The sequence below is a fragment of the Chionomys nivalis genome, chromosome 26, assembly GCF_950005125.1.
Source record: "Chionomys nivalis chromosome 26, mChiNiv1.1, whole genome shotgun sequence".
Taxonomy (NCBI): domain Eukaryota; kingdom Metazoa; phylum Chordata; class Mammalia; order Rodentia; family Cricetidae; genus Chionomys; species Chionomys nivalis.
Genome location: NC_080111.1, coordinates 23,650,551 through 23,677,360, shown reverse-complemented (window position 1 = coordinate 23,677,360; position 26,810 = coordinate 23,650,551). Strand labels below are relative to the sequence as shown.

At 38.2% G+C, this 26,810-nt stretch overlaps 1 protein-coding gene across 3 annotated transcripts in view; it reads left to right on the top strand.

Annotated features, from left to right (window-relative positions):
• Sema3a (semaphorin 3A) overlaps nt 1–26,810 on the top strand; it is a 305,296-nt gene that overhangs the window by 166,647 nt on the left and 111,839 nt on the right. For all 3 annotated transcript variants that reach the window (XM_057758648.1, XM_057758649.1, XM_057758647.1), the window contains exon 5: nt 2,956–3,075. In XM_057758648.1, the coding sequence (XP_057614631.1) occupies nt 2,956–3,075 (120 nt within the window). The remainder of the gene's footprint in view (nt 1–2,955; nt 3,076–26,810) is intronic.

Below are 26,810 nucleotides of genomic sequence, written 5' to 3'. Positions count from 1 at the left end.
TCCTCATTAGGACCTTGGGAGCTCAGTCCGGTGCTCCAGTGTGGGTCTCTGTCTCTATCTCCATCCATCGCTAGATGAAGGTTCTATGGTGATATGCAAGATATTCATCAGTATGGCTATAGGATAGGTTCAATTCAGGTTCCCTATCCTCAGGTGCCCAAGGAACTAACTGGGGACATTGCCCTGGGCATCTGGTAGCCACCCCAGGTTCAAGTCTCTTGCCAACCCTTAGTGGTTCCCTTAACTAAGATATGAGTTTCCCTGCTCCCCTATCCATCCTTCCTATATCCCCAATCATCCCGTTTCCCCAAGTTCCCCTCATCCTCTCCTTCACACTTTTCTTTCTCCATCTCCCCTTACCCCCATCCCACCCTACCCCCAAGATTCCAATTTTTTGCCAGGCACTCTTGTCTACTTCCCATAGCCAGGAGGATAACTATATGTTTTTCCTTGGGTTTGCCCTCTTGTTTAGCTTCTTTAGGACCACATATTATAGACTCAGAGGCCCCCTATCCATAGCTAGAAACCAATTATGAGTGAGTACATCCCATGATCTTCTTTTTGGGTCTGGGTTACCTCACTAAGGATCGTATTTTCTATTTCCATCCATTTGCATGCAAAATTCGAGAAGTCATTGTTTTTTTACTGCAGAGTAGTACTCTAATGTGTATATATTCCACACTTTCTTCATCCATTCTTCCATTGAAGGACACCTAGGATGCTTCCAGGTTCTGGCTATTACAAATAATGCTGCTATGAACATAGTTGAACAAATGCTTTTGTCATATGATAAGGAATCTCTTGGGTATATTCCCAGGAGTGGTATTGCTGGGTCCAGGGGTAGGTTGATCCCAATTTTTCTGAGAAACCGCCACACTGATTTCCAAAGTGGTTGCACAAGTTTGCAGTCCCACCAGCAATGGATGAGGGTACCCCTTTCTCCACAACCTCTCCAGCAAAGGCTATCTTTGGTGTTTTTGATTTTAGCCATTCTGACAGGTGTAAGATGATATCTCAAAGTTGTTTTGATTTGCATTTCTCTGATTGCTAAGGAGGTTGAGCATGACCTTAAGTATCTTTTGGCCATTCGAACTTCTTCTGTTGAGAATTCTCTGTTCAGTTCAGTGCCCCATTTTTTAGTTGGGTTAATTATCATTTTAACGTCTAGTTTCTTGAGTTCTTTATATATTTTGGAGATCAGACCTTTGTCTGTCGCGGGGTTGGTGAAGATCTTCTCCCAGTCAGTATGGTGCCTTTTTGTCTTCGTGACAGTGTCCTTTGCTTTACAGAAGCTTCTCAGTTTCAAGAGGTCCCATTTATTCAATGTTGCCCTTAATGTCTGTGCTGCTGGGGTTGTACGTAGGAAGTGTTCTCCTGTGCCCATGTGTTGTAGAGTACTTCCCACTTTCTCTTCTATCAGGTTCAGTGTGTTCGGACTGATATTGAGGTCTTTAATCCATTTGGACTTGAGTTTTGAGCATGGTAATAGATATGGATCTATTTTCATTCTTCTACAGGCTGACATCCAGTTTTGCCAGCACCATTTGTTAAAGATGCTTTCTTTTTTCTATTGTATACTTTTAGTTCCTTTATCAAAAATCAGGTGTTCATAGGTTTGTGGGTTAAAGCTAGGGTCTTCTATTCGATTCCATTGGTCGACTTCTCTGTTTCTATGCCAATACCAAGCTGTTTTCAATACTGTAGCTCTGTAATAGAGTTTGAAGTCAGGGATGGTAATGCCTCCAGACAATCCTTTATTGTATAAGACTGTTTTGGCTATCCTGGGTTTTTTGTTTTTCCATATAAAGTTGATTATTGTCCTCTCAAGATCTGTGAAGAATTTTGATGGGACCTTGATGGGGATTGCATTGAATCTATAGATTGCCTTTGGTAGAATTGCCATTTTTACTATGTTGATCCTCCCAATCCAAGAGTAAGGGAGATCCTTCCATTTTCTGGTATCCTCTTCAAAGAAAGACTTAAAGTTCTTGTCAAATAGATCTTTCACTTCCTTGGTTAGAGTTACCCCAAGATATTTTATGCTGTTTGTGGCTATCATGAAAGGTGATGATTCTCTTATTTCCCTCTCTGCTTCCATATCCTTTGTGTATAAGAGGGCGACTGATTTTTTGGAGTTGATCTTGTATCCTGCCACATTACTAAAGGTATTTATCAGCTGTAGAAGTTCTTTGGTGGAGTTTTTGGGGTCGCTGTCTTGAGTAATTTGTTATCATGAGAGTTTGCTGCCGTCTTATCGGTGGGAAAAGTCATCTATGAGATTTGCAACCCAAAACTTTTTATTCCGTTAGGTGGGATAGTTTTGATGGAAGTGTTACGGAGGGTATATGTCTTAAGGTTATCATTGCTATGATGAAACATGTTTTAAGCAACTTGGAGAAGAAAAATTCTGTGTGACTTATACTTCACATCAGAGTTCGTCATTGAAGAAGGCAGGACAGGAGCTCACACAGGACAGGATCCTGGAAGCAGGAGCGGATACAGAGGCCATAGAAGAGTATTGCTTACTAGCTGGCACCCCATGGCTTGCTCAACCTGCTTTCTTGCAGAACTCAAGACCACCAGTCCAGGGATGGTACCACCCACTATTGGTACCTCCCACATCAATCAGTAATTTAAAAACTTCCCTATGGGCTAGCTTACATACCAATCTTAGGGAACTATTTTCTTAACTGAGGTTCCCTCTTCTCAGATAGCTATAGTTTGTGACAAGCTGATATATAACTAGCCAACACATTATGTTATATAATGTTTCCTTCAAGTTTAAGAATGTTTTATCTTAATACATGTAATGCTGTGAACAAAATAACAAAATCAAAAATAAGGCCTAAAAAGCTGGGGGAAAGATGCATATAAAATTTGCCACAGCTTGTCCAATATCCTGCATTCCTGTCCGGGGGATGGCTAGAACTTACTGGTTTGCCTTTTGTTTTACAGAAAGAATGTGCTAATTTCATCAAGGTCCTGAAGGCTTATAATCACACTCACCTGTATGCCTGTGGAACTGGGGCCTTTCATCCAATTTGCACCTATATAGAAGTTGGACATCATCCTGAGGTAATGCTGACTTATGAAAATGCTTTTCATTCCTTCCTCCTTCCTGCTCAATGGCTTCATGGCTAATTTCTTCAGTTCATTTCGCTTCTTGTTCACTATTCATGGGACCTACTTCAAATTCCGATGCTGCGATTAATTTTAGTTTGTGAATATAAAACAAAGAGACCCTCACCCAACAATAGCTATGCAACAGGAGCAAAAAGGAAAGCATTTGCTCTCACGCTGGATTTCAGATCTTCCTCTTTGTATGTGAGGTGAGAATGTAGACTCCTTCCTTCTTCGTTCATTGCTACCATTCTCCTCCGTATCCTCTTCCGTCAAAGGTTTCGTCTCCCACTGTTTTGTTTTGTTGTTTTTTGCCTCAGGATTAGAAAGGATACTTTCTATCCATGAGTTCAAGGATGGAATCTCACATTTGGGCTCTTGCTTTGTTACATTGCTTTTATATTTTGGTTATTACATTGGCATGAAAAAGAAAAAGATACATTTTGTCCTACTAAAGATGTTGTACAAAGAAATTTTAGTGAGAGGATTATAGCTCAATAAATTTACATCTAAATTAAAAGGAGGGGCCCTTACTAATATTGAAAGGAGTGTGTTGAGTTGGGCTTCTTGGTTGTCTCAATTAGATACACTGTTGTCTTTCTTGGCACCAAATTCTCAAGAACAACAGTATTCGCGTGGTGAGAAAGTGATCTGTGGCAGAATTTTCTTCCAAATGAAATTTAGAAATGCTTGAGCATTTGTTGACAAATAAAGAATTTCTTCACAGAATATTTCTGGAATCCTAAAGATAACGACCGAATTCACATGCAGCCCCTTATGTTTTAAGCTCAAGGCTCCTGCTGCATTTCCTTAAGGTGTCCTATGGGAGAGGAACGTATTGTTTTTATTCCACACACAAGAAAGCGAAACATTTCATGCTTTATCTCCTCCGTACAAGATGCCACATCACGGGCTGTGTTTCCAGTGCTAAAACCAGCTCCGTGTCGTAGTTTCCGCGGTGGCGTTCCTGATGAGACTGAAAGTCACCATACTTTTCCGGGAACACATCCACATATATACACTGTATGCCCACACCCACCTACCCTGTATTCCTCCTTCTCCTCTTCCTCACAAGTATGTATGTAATGTTTGCTGACGTCGACAAGATCTTTCATCACGACATGGTTTTTAGGAAAAGGAGTTCCCTTTAAGTTCCCGGACTCACATCAAGGAAATTAAGATTCAGTTCACACACGATACTGTAGATAACACACAGTGCTTTTAGTTGCTCCTCATTAAATAACTGTCCCCACGCTGCCATCCCAGATGGTAAAGTGCTGATGCCAATAAGGGACCCTAAAAGCTGGATCCACTGTGTTGCATATTCTGTACCCAGCATCAGAATGCTCCCAAAGAGCTGCGCACAATAGTACGGTAGCACATTCAGGACTCTTGCTACCACAGAGGAGCAGGAAAGCGTTGATTCTGGTATCACAACAGGCTTCAGAGTGCATGCTGCAGTTACTAGCTGGGAAGCTCTGGAAAAGCTACTTAACATCTCAGAGTCTCTTCTCATAATACGGAAAACAAAATAAAACTGTCTTTGCCTAGGCATCCATGCAGTAGGTTGGCTCGTTACCTCAAACTGCCTTCCACTCCCTTCACATGTAAGGGCTACACAAACTCAAAGCGTCTGTCGTTTTGAAGCATGCCCTTCTTCTGGCCTCAGATTCCTGGGTTTTCACCGCCCTTTCCTCAGCTTTAGCTGCCCCGTGTAGACCCAATTGCTTCTTTTACTGCATCTATGTTTCTAATGTAGACAATTGGAAGGAAGATAAGTAGGATCTGATAGCTAGTCATTGCTGGAAAAGAACGTCTAATACTAGAAAGTGTAAATCCATCTCATATTGAAAGCCTTTGCTGTTAGCCTGATTAGTAATTGCCAGCTTACCTCTCATTAACTTCTCACAGCAGAGATTATAAATAATGTCACTCGGCTATCCTTACTAGATGTCCCTGCACTTATCTTAATCCTGCATCTTCAGATTCTGAGACTTTCACTACTTTGGTATCTATTTATGCTAAAATTCTATACATCATCTTTGAATTGTTGTCATTTTTCATGGTGATGGTCCCTTCCCCTTATATAATTGCTGCTTTGTGTTGTTAATAATGTATTATATTTCAAGTCAACTATGCCTTGCCGCTCTTTGGGTGGGCTGCTGGGGGGGGGGGCGGGAGTGAAGGGCTATAGGCCATTTGCTCAGGCTCCCCTTCACTGAAATAATAAATATGCCTGGCTTCCTATGTGAGCTTCTTTGAGATGACATATTGAGGTGCAAGTTTTTTTCCTGAGAAACTCAGAGCTCTGAGACAGGTCTACCTTAAGAAGCTTGGTGATTTTGATTTGCATGAGAACTATAAATTATGAAATACCATTCCAGAGTAGGAGGTCAGAAAGAAGATGATTATGCAATTACCTGGGGAATTTGGAGCAGTCTAGACAGGCAATCTAGGAAATTCTGGAAAAGATATTATCACGAGGGCTTGTCTAGACTACATCAAATTTAATTTTCAATGCTTAAGCTGCCTTTGGAGACAATCTGCTTTAAATTGATCTATACTATTACTTAAAATGCTATCCTTGGCTTTAACCAATTTTGCTGTTTATGAAGCCGAGAAAGAGAGACAATGTGCACTTTATTCTGTTAGAAAAGAGTGGCACTAATGGAAAGTCTGGAAGAGGCGGGGGAATAAAGAGTCACCAGGAGAGATGCTGGGAATGTTGGATTGAGATTCACACACTCGTGGAGTCTGAAAATCCCATCCTCAGAAATCCTTTTAAATAACATTTATGTTCTCTAGTATAATAATATAATTACATTTTCTGTCCCTTCCCCTTCCTGTCCCCAAACCCAAATGCCCCACCCCACCCCACTGCTCTCTTTCAAGTTCATATCCTCCTTTTCTTCAGTTACAAAGATTTTCCTCTTAAATTTTAGGCTGGAAATTGCATGCTTATTTTCCTGTTCCACATTAAAAAAAATGAAACATAATTTTATTATAATGATTTTATACAGCGTTTTTAGACTACAAAAAGCATCTTCACGTTTAGCATTTGGAAAGACTATCAGCAACACCTCCATATTCAGCTTCTGCTCTGCAGTGCACCTCCTTTAAAGTAACTACTGCCTTATTCTTGGTTTCCAAGCTCTTAGAAGCTTTACCATTAGAAAACTGCATATGGATTGAACATCTTTATGGCAGAATGCCACAGAAGTTACAACACTGCTTTTGGAAAAATGCAAGACCCTAGTCATCATTTAAGAGCTTTGACCTTTATAGGAGAAAATTATCACTTGCTATTTCTAATGATAAAACGATTTCCAAAATACCATCAAGTTTAGCCTTGTAGTTGTGAAAATAGATTTTTTTTTTTGCATTTTGGTAGCTATATATACACTCTTAAATAGTGTCTTCCAAAAACCTAGCTTTTCTGTCTGGTGAATGCCTTCTGACCACACGCAGTATGTCATTGATTGCTGTATTAAACAGATTTTCTGTTTCCTGTGGTACATTTGGGAATTGGTAGACATATTAATTAACTCCAGCTCTGTAAGATATGTGTCAATCAATTCTTGGGCATCTGCCAATAGCTCTTGACACAGCAGATAACTGCCAACAAGGTCACATGCCTCATACACATGTGTACGTTTGTCATAAAACGCCTGCGGAGTTCACAGAGGGAATGATTTGGAGTAGAGCACAGATGAGCTTAGAGTTGCAGTTCAGCATCTCTGCTATCCACAGGAAAATTGTGAGTCATCCTTGAGAGGCTGGCTATTCCCAAAAGGCTTAACATATATGGTATTTCCCTTCAAATTTACATCTGTTGGTAAAGCACAGTATGAATTTAGGAAGAGTATAGCTTTTCGAATAAGTCTCTGGATATAGTCTCAAATTCCAAATAGGTCTCTTCTATGTATTGGCAGAAATCCTAAAGAAAGATGGACCCAGATGTGCGCTGGATAGTATTAACTCTATACTCTCATAATGTTAGGCTCTCAATTTATGATAGAGCCAAATGGACATTAAGAAATGCAATGAGCCTTAATGGCCATCTCTCGAGTCATTTCTGCAATGACTGCCAACGTATCTGCTGGAAATCAAATTGTTTGTCTGATGTTTCCCTTTTGTTACGAAGGAGAATTTGTTCTATATGAAAGTCTGCAGCATGGAAAGTTTGAAAATAGGAGGTGGCGCTATCACTGAATTGATCTCTACACATTTCTAGTTCAGTTATTTTTCGCATTTATTGTGTTGGGTGGAGTGAGCAGCAGTTTGTTACTAACGAGACTATAGACTAACGGTCAGCCATTTCTGTGTCGCCTTCACCATTCCGTAAGCCTCTGTTTGCTGTGTAATAAGCAGACGCTAAGGCTGAGTACTTTTCGCAGAGTTCATTATCTCCACCAGAGGTGACTGCTCCTTTTCCCTCCTTAATTGTGCTACGCTGGCTAAGGGCTAAGTCCTTACTGGGATCTGCTTTTCTTCTTTAACCTTTTAAAGAATTGACTCATTTTAGGAAAATGATCCGTGTGTGTGTGTGTGCTGCTATTTAGTAAACAATACTTCAACTTTCATCTCAAACAAAAATCAAAAATCGTCTGCTGATGATGCTAAAGAAGCTTTCCATTTCATGCTCTGAGAGAACTTAGAGCCACCATTGATTCCTCCAAGAACTATTTAAATACAACCAACAAGATTATTTCTCAATAATAAGAACAGGGGCTGAGTTAGGACAGAGGAGAACATAAATTATGGTGACATCAGACCAGAAAAAAACATTCAAAATTCTTTTTTTTTTTCTTGCTGATTTTTTTTATTAATTAATTAATTTAATTATTAAAGATTTCTGCCTCTTCCCCGCCACCACCTCCCATTCCCTCCCCCTCCCCCAATCAAGTCTTCCTTCCTCCTCAGCCCAAAGAGCAAGCAGGTTTCTCTGCCCTGTGGGAGGTCCAAGGACCACCCACCTCCGTCCAGGTCTATTAAGGTGAGCATCCAAACTACCTGGGCTCCCACAAAGCCATTACATGCAATAGGATCAAGAACCCATTGCCATTGTTCTTCAGTTCTCAGTAGTCCTCATTGTCCATTATGTTCAGCGAGAGAGAAATTATATTAGTACTGTCTGTATACTTACTTCAAATTACATGGTCTGACCTGGATGTTTTAAAAGCTCGAAGTTTTGATATTAACATTCTTCTCTTCTCTATCATTTATTCCATTGAATTATAAAATGTAATCTTCTTCCAGTATTTCACAAGTTTTATTCTTAAAAATAGTGGCAGATAAAAATGGAAATGTTAGCATTCAGTTCATAACTCACAGAATATTAATTGATATTTTAGCTCGAATGGTTCATCTGTTGCTGGGAAAACGTTACGGATAAAATTGATCTTTTCTTAAGTCAAAATAGATACAATGAAGCCATGACTCATCCCTTATTAAGAGAAATGCTACCTCATAGTCATGTAAAAGTTTAAATCTTGCTGTCTTCATTTGTGTGCGGTCTTTGATGTAAGTACCAAGAATGTTCTTTTAATTTTCTTGGGTGAGTGAGAAGCAGAGGGTGACTTGTTGCCTTATTTGGTGTTTTATTGATGTAAAGAGACACACATGAGTTGCCATAAAATGAAGCACTTACTTAGGGCTTGCTTATAGCGTTAGAGATTTAGTCCGTTATCATCATAGCAGGGAGCATATCAGCACAGACAGACATGGTCCTGGAGAGTATCTGAGAGCACTGCCTCTAGATACCCAGGCAGCAGGAAGTGAGCAGAGCTGTTCCTGGCTTGGGGTCTGAAACCTCAAAGCCTACACCAAGTGACATACTTCTTCCAACAAGGCCACACCTTCTAATCCTGCTCAAACAATGCCACTCATGGTGATCATGTATCACAATATTACTCAATGGGGTCCATTCTTATTCAAATCACCACACCTGTTGTGCACATGCTGTTTTCTACAGAGAACAGGAGAAGTAAAGGCATGCTGTACTCCTTTCTGGGATTAAAGAGAGAAAAAAACAGACAAAAAATGATGAAAGAGGTGAAAAAACTCCCTAGTCCTAGAGAGGGCAGGAGTGTAGGCCCAGTAGTAGATGGTGTCTGGGGTTCTTGCTCACACTGCAAAGGGCTTTCCTTTTCCTCAACATCAGCAGTAATTTGCCCGATAGAATTGCTAGTGATAATGTATTCAGTTTATTTTCTCATTTTGCTGCTGGCATGAAGATTTTATTTATACACGTACAAACTTACTTAACTGTTATAAAAAAAAAAGTTGGAAGTTAATTGCTTACCATTCTAGAAACTTTCCTGTTTTTTTTTTTTTTGAAGATGACGTTATGTCTTCAGCACCTATATTCATGTGGATCACACTCTTCAATGGTCTATGTTTCCTGGGGTTCTTGACTTTTGACTTGAGATCAATGTGATATGTAACTTTGTCACTGTTCTTTTCCTGTCAATGACCTTTGTAACAAGAGTTTAGCATTGTTTTGGGACTTAGAGCCAGCTAGCCAAAGACTAGAAAAACAAATAAAAAACATATATTTCATGATGAAACAGTACCCTAGTTTATATAAATGGGTCTAGAACATTTCTTAGAATATATGAAAAATTTCCTTTCATAATCACAAACCCTTTTGCCCTGTTTTAGCATCTTTGTTAATATAACTATACATACATGTGTGTGTGTGTGTGTGATTTGTGTGCCCCTGAATTTATTTGGAGTTGGAATTTAGAAGTTAGCTTACTAGAGCTGAATCTCTCTCAACTTCTACTTTATGTGGATTCCAGAGATTTAACTTAGGTCATTGACTTTGCATCACTGAGCATCATGTGCTTCTTACCCACTTAGCTGCCTTACTGAGTCTTTTATTACCTACTAAGAATAAATCGTGTAAGTTGACTTCAGTAATTAAATTAACTGGTTATTGATAGGGAATGTACTAGCACCCTTGTTATGAGCCTATTTTATGGTGTTCCCTCTACACTTGTGTTAGTTTTCTAAAACATCTTTAATAGATGTTATACAAGTCATATATGCAATTTTAACTTTTTAATTTTAATTAAGATATAATTGCATCATTTGTTCTCTTCCAGTTTCTTCCTCCCATCTCTTCCAAATTTATAGCCTCTTTTTCTTTGATTAGTGCGTGTTTGAGTGTTTTGTGTGTGTGTGTGTGTATTTTATGGTTGACTACTTGTTTTAGATAACCAATTTATGGAACTTATCCATGGGGAAGACTTGATTCTCCCTCTCTCAACAGTCCTTAGTTACTTAGAGGTCTTTGTCTAGAGGAAAGACCCGTTTAGACTTGAGCTCTTCACCTTCTACATTAGCCTGTCTGCTAGGGTTGCCATTGTTCAAGTCTTGTTTAGGCTTCTTTATAGTTTCCGTATCATGGGTTTAGTTTCCCTCTTATTTCTAGGAAACACTGTCTCACAGCAGGCTTCCTGGTCAGTTGACCCTTACAACTCTTCAACCCTTCTTCAAGTGTATGTATATCTTGAGCCGTAGGTGAAGATGTTGTGTTGTAGATATATCCTCTGGTGATAGACGCCCACTCGGCATTGTTTCAGCATTGTGAAAAGTTGTGGTTTTCTTTGAGGATCTCAATTTGCTATAAATAGAAGCTGTTTCGTTGAGAGGTGAGAGTTCCACTTTCCAGCACAGATTAGGTTGAGCATTGGCAATGTAGTTACAGCTACCAGTCTAAAAAAGCAGGCAAAATTGATCTCTTCTAAGATGTTAAGAAGAACGAAAATAAGCAAATGAAATTCATTTTAATTAGTTAAAGATATTCAAAGTATTATTTAGGTGTATTGTTAATAACATTTATAGTCTTTTTTTCTGCTTTGAAATTCAGTATAAGTTTACTAAGCACAGTTTAGATAAGTCTGATTTGCAGGGTCCCATACTTTGATAGGGCTGGGAGCTGTAGCCCAATCTACAAGGTAAGACAAGGACAGAATTTCCAATGACTGATCACTATTATGCCTACATTAGCAGTTGTATATATTTGGTACCTGGTGCTTTAAAGCCATTATTCTCACTTGTACTTATATTATTTAAACTATATTATATTTATCCCAAATTAAATGCCACTGACGTAAAAGCATAGTGAAATTTATCAGTACCAAGTATTTTCCAATACAGTGTACGTTTGAACTTCCAAAGGCTGTAAAGGGAACTTAAGGGAGAAGTTGGTAAACTGCTTGCTTTGCAAGCTTGAAGAATCAAGATTGTTGTCCCGGAGTTCATATTAAAAAAGAAATAAAATGTCTGGCCTGGTAGCACATGCATGCAATCCCAGCCCTGAAGTGGTAGAAACAGATGCGTTCTAGGGTTTCATTGGCCTATCAGTCTAAGCTACTTGGCAAGGACTTAGCCAGTGAGAGATTCTGTCTCAAAAAACAAGGTGGATAGTATCTGAGGAACAACAACCTAGGTTACCCTCTGGCTATCATAAACACACACACTTGGGTCTACACATAAACATGCCCCCGCACCAATGTACACATACTAAGAGAGTGGAGCGAGAAATTATCTTTTTGCATATGTGTGTGTGTGTGTGTATCATGATTTTAATGGGATAGGTACTGTTTTCCAGAGCATTTTATAAGAAAACTTTCCAAAGTCGCTCTCCAGTCACCATTCACTAATGTGCCATGTGGAGAAACGGGAATAAATCATTCTATGTCCTGGCTATTGGAAAGTAATATTTAGCGTATGTTTGTTTGTGGAGCTGTGGAATCCCAGCTTGGTGTCATGAACATCACGAAGCCCTGAGTCTTCTAGAAGAAGACCTAAGTCTGTGGATCCAATAACCTGTGAGTGCAACCACAGAAAAGGGCAACACTCCGGCAAAGAACTTCACTGTTTACAGTGCACTGTGTACAGAGTGTTTAGCTGTGCTGACTTGATTTTATAGACAAAAAGAGAGAGACCCCAGAGGGCCTAAAGAGCCAAATCTGATCCTGTCTCATAGAACAGGTGGGGGCTGGCTGGAAGCTTTGCACCAGGAGACAGTTTGGACACAGGAGAGCCAGGGAGGAAGAAAACCAGAGACTGGGATAGAGAAATGCATGGTAGAATTAAAATAGCTCGGAGGTGACCATGAACAGCATGATAAGCAGCGTAGATCCCTGGCATGGAGCCTTTACTTCTTAGATTTGAGAGAACATTGGAAAGTAATTGAGGCTAGATCTGTTTGTATTTGAAGCTGCACTGTCTGTATCAACTACAAAACTGAATCATCCAGAATTTTATGATGTCAGCACTCTCTTTAATATTGTCTTATCAATAAGAAAGCTAAAATTCCTTGAGTATTTGTAATGTGAGTGCATCAGGCATGCAAGGCAATTGTTTATGTCTGTTCAAAACTTGCATCATGAAAAGATGACTTGCAGATACCAGAACTGAAATGATTAATCATGATTATGTTACTGGGTAAATTTTAATCTTCCTCTATTAGTATTTCATCAATACTCCACGAATATCTAGTTTGGATCAGGGAACCGTTAAGCATGGATAAAGGAGCTGGTGAAGAGAGCCCAAGGCACAGCTTCACAGTGGAGTCTGAGAACTGAACGGCATGTGAAGAGCTGAGGAAGGTCTTGTGGGCGGGGTTAGCAATGGCGGAAAGGACAGAGCAGGAAAGACAGCCTACTGGGCAAGGGGGAATTGCGCAGGATGCATGGTACATTTCAATTATGGAGGCTGGAAAGTACATTAAAGGTTGAGGTGAGGAAAATTAATTGAGGGCCTGGTGAGGTTTTACCAAGAGACTGGTATTATTGCCAGCATTCAAACAGAAATATATTTCTAGGGCATAAATTAGGGGAGAACGTGAGCGAGGCGTACATCCATTTTCAGACTGTACAAAAGTCTGGTACCAACTGAAGGGAACTCAAATAGACCAGGTGAAGGACACGAGGGAAATTTTGAGATTCTCAAGATTCTCCAAGGGAAACAAGAAATCAAAACATCCTTCAGTTTCCACAAAGCAGTGAAGTGTAACCAAGATGACAGAACTGAGGGTTTCCAGCGGGAGGATGGCCTTCACATTCTCTTGTGGCGACCAGGCAAACCTACTCTGAAACCTAGGACCTCCTACATACACATTCTCTGCGCCAGAATATATGGATAAAGGCCATGCCTGTTAGTCTAAAACATTAAGCTGTTACATACAAAGGTATTGGAATTCCTAACCTTGGCGAATTACAAAATAATGCGTAACGCATACTTGGAAATCCAGAGAGAGGCATATGATGTAATGCGTATTTTAACACAATGCAAATTTGTTCTATTTAAAAAGTTCCCTAAAAAAATACTTATCAGAAAAATATATTTTACCCATGGTAAATTTTCTATGAAAATTGCTGTCAGGCTATCTGTAACTTTGTTTTCCATTTTTGTATTTGAATTTTTTTGATTTGTTTTGTTGTTTTTCTTCTGAGATGGGGTTTCTCTGTTGGAATGTTTAAGGATTTTGTCCATAACTACTTCCCAGCTATTCTGCTCGGGTTCCCTCTAGTTAGACTGACTTTCTGAAATGATTGCTTTTCTTACGAGTGTGAGTGTCTACCTCATGACATATTTAATGGCTTTTACCAATGCTAAATATTTGATTATCATAATGCTGAGATGTAAATATTTCTACATTTTTCCTTTGAGGAAATAGAGGATTGGAATGGATTCAAGAAGTTAACTAACTTCACACAGTGAAAAGTTTGTTTTCCTTCCCATTGTGGCATCAACCCTGTGCACCACTGAGAGAAACGATGCCATGTGTTTATTAATATTCAAGTGTGTATCACTTCAAAATATTGCATTTTATGTTATTACCGGAACATTCTTGGAAACATTACGAAGGGCTTATATCTAAAACATCGGCAGTGTTTGTTGGTTTAGACAGTGACAGCTTCCCTGAGTCCCTTAGATGATAAAGGTGAAACAGTCAGGGGGAATTGTTTTTATAAAACAAGTGTGATGGTATTCACAGAACCAGCTTCATCTGGTGATACTTAATCTCTCTATAGGGATTAGGCAGATAAGCAAAACCCACTTTTCCTTCCTTCCTTCTCCACACACACTCAAATGTGACTATGTGTGCAACATGGCGAACTGTCATCAGTTCCTACCAGAGAAAGAAACATCAGAATCTGTAACATTTTTGTTAGTGTATCCCAAACACAAACTTTTATGAGCTCTTTAACACTTCAAATAAGTTCAGCATAAAGAGTTGCATTCTAATATTTTGAATCTTAAATTTTAAAAATTTCAAAGAAAAATCTTTGTACCAATATATACTTGGAAAAACACCATAAGTTTTAAAAATGTCTTAAAACAGATAATACTACATTTTATGTGACATTCAAATCACTAAATAAAAAGATACTCATATTCAGTCATATTCATCATTCTATTGTCAAGATACAAATTGGTGTTACCTAGTTACTAAGGTCAATAAATATGGTAAAATATTATAATGTTTAAAAAAGCAATTGCCTTGTATTCTAACTCAATTTTCTAGTTATGAGTCTAAAATTTTTCAACCAGGACCATTGTACTTGTAAAAATATTTATTTAGCTCCCACAAAGCCAGTTCATGTATTAGGATAGAAACCTAGTGCCATTGTCCTTGGCTTTTCATCAGCCTTCATTGTCCGCCATGTTCAGAGAGTCCAGTTTCAACCCATGCTTATTCAGTCCCAGTCCAGCTGGCCTTGGTGGGCTCCCAATAAATCAGTTCCACTGTCACAGTGGGTGGGTGCACCCCTCGGGGTCCTGACTTCCTTGCTCATGTTCTCCCTCCTTCTGCTCCTCATTTGGACCTTAAGAGCTTTGTGGGAGCTTAGCCTGTTTGGACGATCACCTTCCTGGACCTAGATAGAAGTGGGAGGACCTTGGTCTTCCCGCAGGGCAGGGAATTTGTATTGCACTTCAGTATCGATAGGGAGGGGGAATAGAGTGGGGGGGAGGAGAAGAGGAGTGGGGATAGGGAAAGGGGAGTGGGGGGAGGAGGCAATATTTGGGAGGAGGGGGAGGGAAATGGGAAACGGGGACAGGTGGAAATTTTAATTAAAAAAGAATAAAAATTAAAAAAAAGAAATTAAAAAAATTTATTTAGGTTAAGAATAATTCTTTAATCATTGCTTCATAAAAGGAATGACACGGACGTTCAACTTTTATTTCAGTAGTCCTATATTTGCATAATTTGCTATTATACCTTTATAATTTAGAATACCTCACACTCTAAGGGATACAGAAGTTGGTACTACTATCTAAACTCACTTTTGATAACTGAACATTATAGGAAGAAAATAATATCATTTGAAACAGTCAGAAACCAAGTCACATAGAATGGCTACTTTCCATTTTAATTTTATTTTTATTTTTCAATCTGCCCTTCTAACTCGATTGTGCATCCATGGCCACTGAAAGCAATCTCAAAAATTGCTGAGCTCCTTAAAAGGGAGTCTAATGAGATCTGAAAATCAATTCACAGGTCTGCCACTGATTCACTGAGCTACTCTTGCTTCTACTAAAATGACACAAAATTGGTCTCGTCACCATTTCAAACCTCAGGTTTGCCTCTTGATATAAAAGCACTTATCTAGCAGGCGCTGTGCATATGCACCTAAGAAAGCAGCCTACCCAGCTGGAATCTCAAGGCTGGCTCCTCTCAATTGGTTGCTGCACTTGAGATTAGCTGGGAGCTCTGCAGAGGCTGGGTGTCCGTTCTTGTTCTTTCGAGTACTGCAAACGCGACTTTGTCTGTGTGCCAGGGTTCAAGCTCCTTTAAGTGCTTTTATCCCAGTCATTTTTTTTTCCTTCTGATTTACATTTTGTTGGCACTGAGTAGCTGTCTTACCTCATATTTAAATTGATTAACCTAGAAAAAATGGATACTTAGTGCCCCACATTTGATTGCCCTTCGCTGGCCTAAATCTGGGACAAATGTCAGACCTGAAGTAAGGAATCCCTCTTTCCTGAGCATGTCCCATCCTTGTCACCAACCCACCTTTGCACTAGCAGCCATATGCACACTCATCTCTGACTTCATGCAGACCCTACTCCATATCCTAGGCATAGATAAAAAAACAGATAGTATCTTCAGAAAGGTACACTATTATCTGACAATAGACTGTATACAGACTTCGTGAGCAGTAGGCAAAACATTGCCATTTCTATCAGGCGGCAAACTCAGCCTGAAGTACCTTGTCCAAATAGCACATCAGCAGCAAACTGTAATGTCCTGCTATGGTAAAGATCATTTCAGGGGGAATTAAGTTCCATGTTTGCCACATACATGACCAGATTCTATCTTAGTGACCTTTGCTCTTTCTAACTACCTGATCAGTTTCACAATCTCCCAAGCCAAACATTGGAAGTATTTTCAAATATATTGACAGAAGATGAGTTCTATCTGGACAATATCAATTTATCAACTGAGAGGGACAACACTGTATACTCTCAACTTCTCTAGAATCTAAAGCATCTACTATTTTTCTGTAAGTATGTATCTGCTGATAAATCATGGTGACTTCCAAACTTGCTCAAAGTACATTTATAAAGTAGTTATTACACAGCTCCTCTCATCTCTATTCTTCATTCTAAAATATAAAAAATGCAATAACTGGGGATACAGCTTAATTAATGGTGCGGTGCTTGCCTGGCATGCATCTGGCCCAGAGTTTTATCTACAATGCTGCTAAAATTGTTAAATTAAGTTTCACAGCTATGTCTGGAGAGATGCCTCAGAGGTTAAGACATGTACTGCTCTTGCAAAGGATCTGAATCCGATTCCCAGCATCACTTGGAGCAGCTCACAGTTGTCTCTAACTGTAGCTCCACAGGACCTCAGTCTTCTCTGAGCGAGTGCACTCACATACTCATGCATGCGCGCAAAAACGCATGCATAGTTAAAAATAGTAAAAATAAATCTTAAAATTATAAAATTTAAATTTACACTATTTGAATGGTGCACTTAAATCTGTGGTGGCTTCCTGTTAAATCTGAGGTGGAGTTTATTTCTCTCAACAGCTAATCGCTGCCCTTTCCCTTATAGTGCGTTTCTTGTTTCTCCCTCACTAATTAGCAGGTCCAGGAATTCAAAGGCACAATTTTTGATAAGCCACAGATTGTACATATGATTTTATTTTTCAAAATTAAAATAAAATCGATTTCTGCTGGTAGCATCAATAGTACTTGCTTATATATTAAAAAACATAAACTATCAGCTCTCCAGAATAAATACAACTTAAATATTTCAGTATTATTTCATCTTATTCTCATAAAAATCACTGAATTTAAATTGTTTTCTCTTAGTTGAAGCAGTCAACACACATCAAACATTATCAAAGAAAGTTACTGAGTACATTAGAGAAACAGCATGAAGGCAAGCATCATGCAGAATCTCACCCACACACCCTGCATACAATGCACAGGAATGACTCAACGCTTTGATCTTCCCTGGGGAACATAAAAGAGTGAAGGAAAAAGCAGCATCTGTTGGAAGAAAGGTTTAATGAACAGGTGGAGACAAGTTGAGTGTTGACACAGAGCATGAGAAAAGCAAAGAGAGAGAAAACGCAGAATGGTTATCATCACAGACCTCCAGGGTCCAAGGAGACACAGTTCGATTCGAGAAAATGATAGTAAAATAAATGCACTTTGATTTACCTCGAAGCACTCGGAAGCCTGTTCTAAATTTCCACAGATACCTTGAATGGGACCATACAATTCACTGTGTATCTATGTCATATTCTCTCTATGTGGAGATTCATATAAACTTTTCTTGTTTTTATGTCAATAGGAGATGCAATATCTTGGGAAACTATGAAGGTGTAATACAGAGAATATAACCAACTTTTACTGCCTATCAGAATATTTTATTGATTTTTTTCACTTATCTGAGGGAGATAAACGTCAACTGTGGAAAAGCGATTGACATTAAATCAGATTCCCCCTTAAATATATTTACTGGAACATTATCTATATTTCAACAGCTATACACACTCTGAGATAGGAAATGGGAACCTAAAAATTGGAGAAACTTCCCAGTTCGTGAGTTTTTGCATTGTTAAGCATGTTTGTAGATTAGGGTGGTTTTTGGAGTTGATATCAAAGTATAGACCATACTCGCATGTGGTGAATGCTTCCTGTGATTCTTCACATGACAGCAGTCATGAATGCACGTATAGATAAGACGTTTCCTCATGGCACAAGACCATCATTATTACATGACAACATTATTCAAACAGTAAAATTATTGGCAGAGTTTTAATTTTGAAGTGGCCCCATATTATCTAAAAATATTATGAAAGTAGAAAATCAACAGGAAATATGCTAATATGTAATTTAAGTTTGGAAGTACAGGCCATGTTTAATATCGGAGAAAGTGTCACATGGATACAACAGAAAGAAGCACAATCATAGATTGCTGCAGCAGTATTTGCAGTGTAAAAAGAAAGACACTGGCCTCTAAGATACTGCCTGCATACTACAGATTCTCTGAACCTCCATGCTCTACATCTCAGCAGAGGTTGAAAGGTCACCAAGACATATGGTTGCACTTGATGAAGTAATTCTCTTCTGTCTCATCTTGCTTCCTCCTTCCTTTCCACTTTATGAACCTCTCATCCAGTTATTTCTGTGGAAAGACAGATTAGTTGTTACAAATAGCATAAGGCCTCCCATCATCTGGCTTAAGGACATTCTTCCACCTCCTTTGACACCTAGCAACCAAGGTGAAGTGTGCCTGTTGGTTTGGGTCCTGACTACTTCTACATCCTGTGGGGTAAGGTCTCTCACCTCCTGCATCCTAATGTTCTTTTTTTCCTTCAATTCCTCACCATTCCTTGAATTTATTTCTCTTTCCCATCAGATCCCACGCAAGCAGCAGACAGAGATGAGAACTGTAACAAGATGTAGAGAGTGGTCGGAAGTGGAGCAGATTTTTGTAGGTCGGGTTCATTCCCCTTCAGTTCTCTGGATACTTAAGCATCACTTCTTCATTTATCACTTATTATTTACAGTTAATACTAGCAAAAAACATGGATGTAAATTACAACATGAACATAAACTTAAAATACCTGTCCTGTTAAGTTCATTGGTAAACAATAAGGTAGTCTTTATCAGAAAAAAATGTTGGGCTCATCTTACTGAAAAATAAATCTGCATATATTTGACATAAATCATGATTTGTAGGTTAAAATAATTTACACTGATTAACAAATAATGCTCCTGAAGTTTTATAGAAGATTTTCTTGTTGTTCAACATGATTGTGATATATTTCATGTCTCCATCGACAATGCACACAGTATTTTCAAACGATTGTTCATAACATTTACACAGATGTGCATATATTTTGTTAGAGTTTTCAGAAAGTAAGTCAGCAAAGAAATACTAGGGATAAATGGGGATTGTATAAACCGTCAATTAAAGAAAAGAAAAAGAGAGAAGGGCATGGAGGGAAAAGAGGGAAGGAAGAAAGACGAAATCTGCCTCAAAATCAAATTTGGTAAAGCTGATTTGACTAGCAATACACTGTAATCACATAAAGAAAATCTGTTAGTTCATTTTGCGCACTTGGACCAGGTGGATTAGAACTATGTTGGCATGAATACTTGAAAGTAGGTATGACATGGAGATATATCGGGTCTTTTTACTCAGTAACCTCACTGGAGGAGATGCAACATCTTCAAGATAAAGTCAACATCTTATTTATTCCTAGTGGAGACTGCACTGGCCCCTTTTTCCCTCACATAGGATTTCATTGCAGAATGATTTAAAAATAGAATATTCTATATGTATGTCAATATGTACAGCAGATTTCTTTTTCAACTTAGAGTTACCCTTTATAATAAAGTTTATTTTCCACTGCGTTTATTTAACATTTCCCTGCTGGATATTAGTTTGACTACTGGAAAAACTGGCTAAAAATAAACTAGCTTTTCTTGCTAAAAGTCGTGAGTAAAGGCTAACACATAGGAGATCACAACTAAAGGGAGCTAGAGCACCATTTTTTCAAAGCAAGGGGAAGCGGGGTCGTAAGTCAAAGGAGAAATGTCGTAGGAGAAAAGAGTCCACATTGACATTCAGAAGATGATAACTGGGGGTGTCATCACAAGGAAGGAGGACTTTGCCATTTGAGTGTGGAATTAAAGCCTTCTGAGGAAGAAGACAAATTTTATTTTGGGAAAAGTTTTGCCTTTCATCCTCCCCAATTAGGATTTCAATTGGCACAAGATGACACAGACTGCCTAACAATCAGGCATTTCAATCCAAAGGAAGCAACTTTCCCTCAACTCCCCTTAAGTGCCTTTTATTTTAGTCTGTGTGTGTACAGTGTATTTGACCTATGTAAAACATTAATCCGCTACAACTTGAAGAGGAGAGATTGCGAGCTGACTGTAATCTAAAATGCAGCAGATCGTGCAGGGTTACCTTGAGGCGGAGCCTGGACGTCTATTTACTGAGGCCATGATCATTTTATGGGATTTTATTCATTCGTAACGTCTAGATTTTCAACAGTGTCTGAGACGTCTAAAATGATTAGCGGATTGGAGATGTAAACATTATCATTAGAAAGGCTTAAGCCTTTTACTCATTAGTTAGTAATAATCGTTACATTCCTGGGAACTCAAAGAGAAAACCTGACGACATTGCCAAAAAAGGAAGAGGAAAGGCAAAAGGCAAAGGAAATCTGTTCAAGGGGAAAGACTTTCTGTGAGCCTGCCTGGCTTTGACGAAACCAGGTTGATTTAGCAACCATATCAGATTGTAGGCTTAAATATGTCATTTTACCTGAAGGGGATGTTGCCACCCGTGTCTGAATCCAGTCACTCTACTGAGTGCTCTGAGTTGTCCTCTTTGAGTTTTTTTCCTTTTGAACCCTCCCACCGCAGCCTGGCAATTCCAGTGATGGGTGTGTGTTGTCCTGTTTGACATGTCATGCGTCTGGCCTGATGTGAAATGCGCAATGTCTCTAAAGAAGCAAATTTTTTTTATTGGTGTGTACAAGGACCCATGTCACATTACCTGGCATATTTTAGATTTTGGATAATATTTGTTAACTCAAGTGAACGGGTGCAATTACCAGTATCAGTGTGGTTGCTATGATTTAAAATATATGTTGTTTTCTAAGAGAAGAAATAATTTAGTTTAAAAAATCATTTAGTCTTATTTAGACCTGTTGTTTTATTAATTTCGTGTTTAAGCCTTTTGTCTACCACTGTGTCCTAAGCTTTCTTTTATCTGTATTTAAACTAAATTGTTTTCTTGAAAAGAGACCACAGGCTTTCCATGTGCAGACTAATCCTATGAATTTGCACAAATGTTCTAAAAAATCTTTCTTAACTTTCCATCAAATAATGAAGAAATGTACCACAGCGTGCCTTGTGTTCAACAGCCACTAGTTTTTTATTGTTAATTTCTGAACATGGAATTGAATTCACATCTTGATCTTTCCCTTAAAATAATTAAATTAAATTCTGTGGGCCTGAATTCCATTGTTGTTCTGAAATAATTCTAGTTAAGAGAATAGATGTGCTCAAATTCAAAACCAAATTTTCCAAATTGTTTTGCTTCTATCTCTCTCTATATGTTTAATGATTCTGGTTCAAAATTCAATACTGTACCATCAGTACATTAAGTAAGGTTTAAAAGTTAGCATCATTGCAATGAACAAACCAGGATCTATAAAGAAACAAATAGTTAACAAACTATGAGTTTTTCTGTGTGTGTATATATATATGTGTGTGTGTGTGTGTATACACACACAACAAACTCACAATTCTTATTGTATCTATAAAAGAAGCACTTAACTTGTAAAATAGCCCTCAGAATGAATTTACTATAACAAATTCTCATAAGCACTTTGACAGAAGATGTCTGTTTTTTATTAGATGTTTAGGAGATTTGGAATTAGTGTGAGTGTGTGTGTGTGTGTGTGTGTGTATACTTTAGATAGATAGCATCTCAGTCAAGTAACTGAAGGACACATACTATTCAATGGTTACATTCAAACCTGTAAGTGAACTAAAATCAATAATCTTAAGTTATTTTTATCTATAAAATAATATTTTCCAGGTAGTATTTGTCAATGTACAAATAATCAATGTATTGCAGATATGTTACCCTGAGACTGAGAGCCACTGTTTAAAACATTTGAGTTTATTAAGTACTTCATTCATTTTCAAAGTGACAAATTTTGTTCTACCATTTGTGCCAGTAGCAACATATATAATATGCAAGAGAGCACATCCATCCCCCCATCCAAGTTGGAGAAAAATGAAGGTGCTGTCTAGATATTTCCATTGCTATTTTTAAAGGAGTATTTTACATTGATCCTTCAAAAATATTGCAGGTGGCAATGTATTACTTGAGGTAAATGTTAGCATATCCCATTTTTATTTAGTAAATGAACCTTTTCTCCTGGCAGCTCTGCACTGCCTAATTGTTGTGGTTTAGGATTATTATTTCAGTTCACAAACATACATCCCATCTGCTTCTTGTCTGCCAAGAGGTGGACAGCCACATCCGCCACTTGTGCCTGTCACCACGAGTCACACCTGGAGCCCAAATAGTCGCAACAGAAAATCATGGATTGAAACGTCTGAAATGGTGACATGTTTCTTTAAGCTGTTTCTCTGCGGTGTTCCGTACGGGTGATAGAAAAATGATAATACCTATGCCCTTAAACCCAGCACTTGGCAGGCAGAGGCGGGAGGATCTCTGTGAGCTGTTGGCCAAACTGATCTACAGAGTAAATTCCAGGACAGCCAAAGCTATATATTGAGATCCTGTCTTGAAAAAATAAAAATAATTATAAAGAAATGAAGTATGATAATTCAATATTTTGTGACATTGTTATTTAGAAAATATAGATCAAAGTTAAATGGATGCTGCACAAGTATTTGCTTACTGTTTCTTTTCCCTAGCACTTCCTGCCAAAGGACTGATAGAAAATCTTTCTGACCTAGTTCTTAATACCCAGGCATTGGAAGAAGGTAGAATCTTAAATAGTAATATAGATATCACTCATGGCATATTCAAATAGTCTGCCAACTAAATCATTTTTATTTAAACCCTACAGCATTCTAAAGAGACAGATGGGTTTTACTCCCCCCTCTTTAGAACAGAGATAATTAGGAAATAAGAGGTTAATATAGGTAAAAAAGCATATCTCAAAAAACACAGATCTTTCATTTGAAAACAATTTATAGCAACTTTAATCTTTTAGTAACTCTATGTTAAGTTACTTAAAATTAATTTATGGAATGTTCCATAAACATTTACATAAATAAATAATTATACAAGATAAATGCTTATTTCTTAATAAAGTAGCAGAAAAACAAAGGTATGAAATTCTTTTGCAAAGAAAATTTTCAGAACAAATCACTTTGTCAACTGTAAACAAGAGGAAAGTAAAATTGAATGGTTAGTAAAAAAAAGACTTAAGAAAAACATTGAAAATACGCATTGAATAAAGACAGCTACAGGGATTATTAAGTAGGCAAATAACGCAAACAAAGAACATTTTGAAGACATTAGCAATTTCCTGGGGATAAAGTTCAGTGACTCAGAACTTCTTAGCATGTAGTAAATCCTCAGTTAAACCCCAGAACCTTAAAAACAAGCAAATAAAGTAAATACTGGTGGTTTCTGGATGAAGTTATTGGGTAAAGGGATAGATAAATCATCAAGGAAATTGGCTAGGAAACTAAACACAAGTGAAATCTAGCAATGCCTTGAGAGGAAAGGGGAAGGGAGAAATGCTGGTACTCCTTGCTTAAAATAAAAGTAAGTTGATAATTGATATTTAGGTGTTGAGGCAGGATGGATCAATCAAAATGAAGTACTATGCACACCCCAGTTTTAATTCTGTTACTGTGCAAGCTAGTTTATAAGACAAAATAGTATTTTAAAAGAAATAAATGAAATTGAAAAGACAAAGTGTATCCTACACTTTGGATATGAGGATCAAGTAAGTGATAAAATTTGGAAAATCCTTCATCTATCTTAATCAGGAAGTGAGAGAATGGAATGTTGGGGTCCTGTTTTGCAGAGGATAAGGGTTGGGGAAAAATACTTAAATGGGGTATTGATTATGTAACAAATAGAAAAGAAGTGGAAGATTAGTAGTTAGTCATGACTTTTAGGTTCTCAGTGATCATTTTGCCATTTACAAAAAAATAAATAAATAAAAGAGTAGGAGGAAGTCGCTTGTTGGTTCCTGGCTATTATTTGTAGCTCCTAAATAATCACACAGAAACTGTATTAATTAAATCACTGCTTGGCCCATTAGCTCTAACTTCTTATTAACTAACTCTTACATTTTAGTTCAACCAATTTCTAATAATCTGCGTATTGCCATGAGGTTCTGGCTTACCAGCTAAAGTTTCCAGCATTTGTCTCCTGAGGCTCCATGGCTTCTCCCCAACTCCACCTTTCTTTCTCCAAGCATACATTCTAGCTTTCCCTGCCTAATTCTGTTCATCCTGTCACAGGATCAAAAACCGTTCCTTTATTAATCAGTGGTAATCACAGCATACAGAGGGAATTCCCACACAATAAAAGGATGAAAATCAAAGAGTAGAATTAGAAATGGTACTTTTGGATCTGGTGGGCAGACATTGAAGAAAAATGAATGGCTATGGATTCAAATGGATAAAAAGAAAGTAGATATGTAGACACATAAATATAAAGTCAAATCTTAAAGCAATACCTTGAAGTAGGTACTCAGAGTTACTGTATTCAATGAAAATATCAAGTAACAGAAATCATAAAACACCAGAGCCGTTGCAAGAAGAAAGTCAGTTATGTGTCTCCTTCATTTTCCCTGTATGAAAAAGTGGGGACTGTATTACAAAATAAAGTAATTTTGAAGGTATAATTGAGGGGAAAGTGTGGCCTGGAACAACTAACTAAGATGCTCAGATGGAATCAAATTCAAAGAAGTGTAGATCAGCAAGAATAAACAAATGTGCAACTGGCTAAATTTATCTTTATGGGTCTGAATATCTTCCCAAATTAATTGTTCAAGAATTCCAGAACTTGTCTTTGTTTCTCAAGTCTACCGTCTGTTGCACGGGCCTCTGGTTATCATTTTGAGCATGTGGAGCAAAAAGATAAGACAACTGTAGGAAAGAGAGATTAGAAAGTACAGTTCCTTATTTCTGAAATATCTCTGCAGCTCACCAACACATCATTTTTGCAGAGTTTTGAAAAGTCATTTGTATTATGGAGCACAAGCTCAAGCATTCTTATGAGCCTACCCACTTCCATTATGATCCTTTGACCTTTCAAGCCATAGTTGTAACACTCCTGGTCTATTATCAGTTGGATAACATATATCAAAGCGTTTCCTCAGCTAGAAAGTGAAGAAAATAAAGCTATTTTCATGGGTCATTTGTGAACATTGTAAATATGAGCACTAACAATAAAGCAACAACAAAGAGCTTACATGCTGTTACATGTGGGATAAAGCAGTGGTAGAGGTGGTAATGTGGGTGAAGTCATTGCAACATCCCCGACAGTGAAAGAAAACAGATCTATGTGAAAGGTACACCATCAGGACTGACCATGACCCGATGCACAGCTAATGCAAGTAAGGAGGCATTGAAAACGGTGGCAGCTTTACGGCTGTTTTCTAAATGTCGTAGTAGCATCCATTTGTCTCAAATATCCCTAGGCTTGAAACAAAATTTATAAACTTCTGAAAAAAAAAGGTAGAGATCTGACCATTTATTTTTTTTTTTAAAGTGAGTTTTTTCAGTCCCCGGCCAGCTGGCCTAGGTGAGTTCCCGATAGAACATCCCCATTGCCTCAGTGTGTGGGTGCACCCCTTGCAGTCCTGAGTTCCTTGCTCGTGCTCACTCTCCTTCTGCTCCTCCTTTGGATCGTGAGACTTCAGTCCAGTGCTCCAATGTTGGTCTCTGTCTCTGTCTTCTTTCATTGCCTGATGAAGGTTAATATTCAGGGGGATGCTTATATGTTTTTCTTTGGGTTCACCTTCTTATTTAGCTTCTCTAGAATCACGAATTATAGTCTCAATGTCCTTTATTTATGGCTAGAAACCAAATATGAGTGAGTACATCCCATGTTCCTCTTTTTGGGTCTGGCTTACCTCACTCAGGATAGTGTTTTCAATTTCCGTCCATTTGTATGCAAAATTCAAGAAGTCATTGTTTTTTACTGCTGAGTAGTACTCTAATATGTATATATTCCATACTTTCTTCATCCATTCTTCCATTGAAGGACATCTAGGTTGTTTCCAGGTTCTGGCTATTACAAACAATGCTGCTATGAACATAGTTGAGCATATACTTTTGTTGTATGTTTGGGCATCTCTTGGGTATATTCCCAATAGTGGTATTGCTGGGTCGAGAGGTAGGTTGAACCCGACTTTCCTGAGAAACCGCCACACTGCTTTCCAAAGTGGTTGCACAAGTTTACATTCCCACCAGCAATGGAGGAGAGTGCCCCTTTCTCCACAACCTCTCCAGCAGAGGCTATCATTGGTGTTTTTGATTTTAGCCATTCTGACCGGTGTAAGATGGTATCTTAATGTTGTCTTGATTTGCATTTCCCTAATTGCTAAGGAAGTTGAGCACGATCTTAAGTGTCTTTTGGCCATTTGAACTTCTTCTGTTGAAAAGTCTCTGTTCAG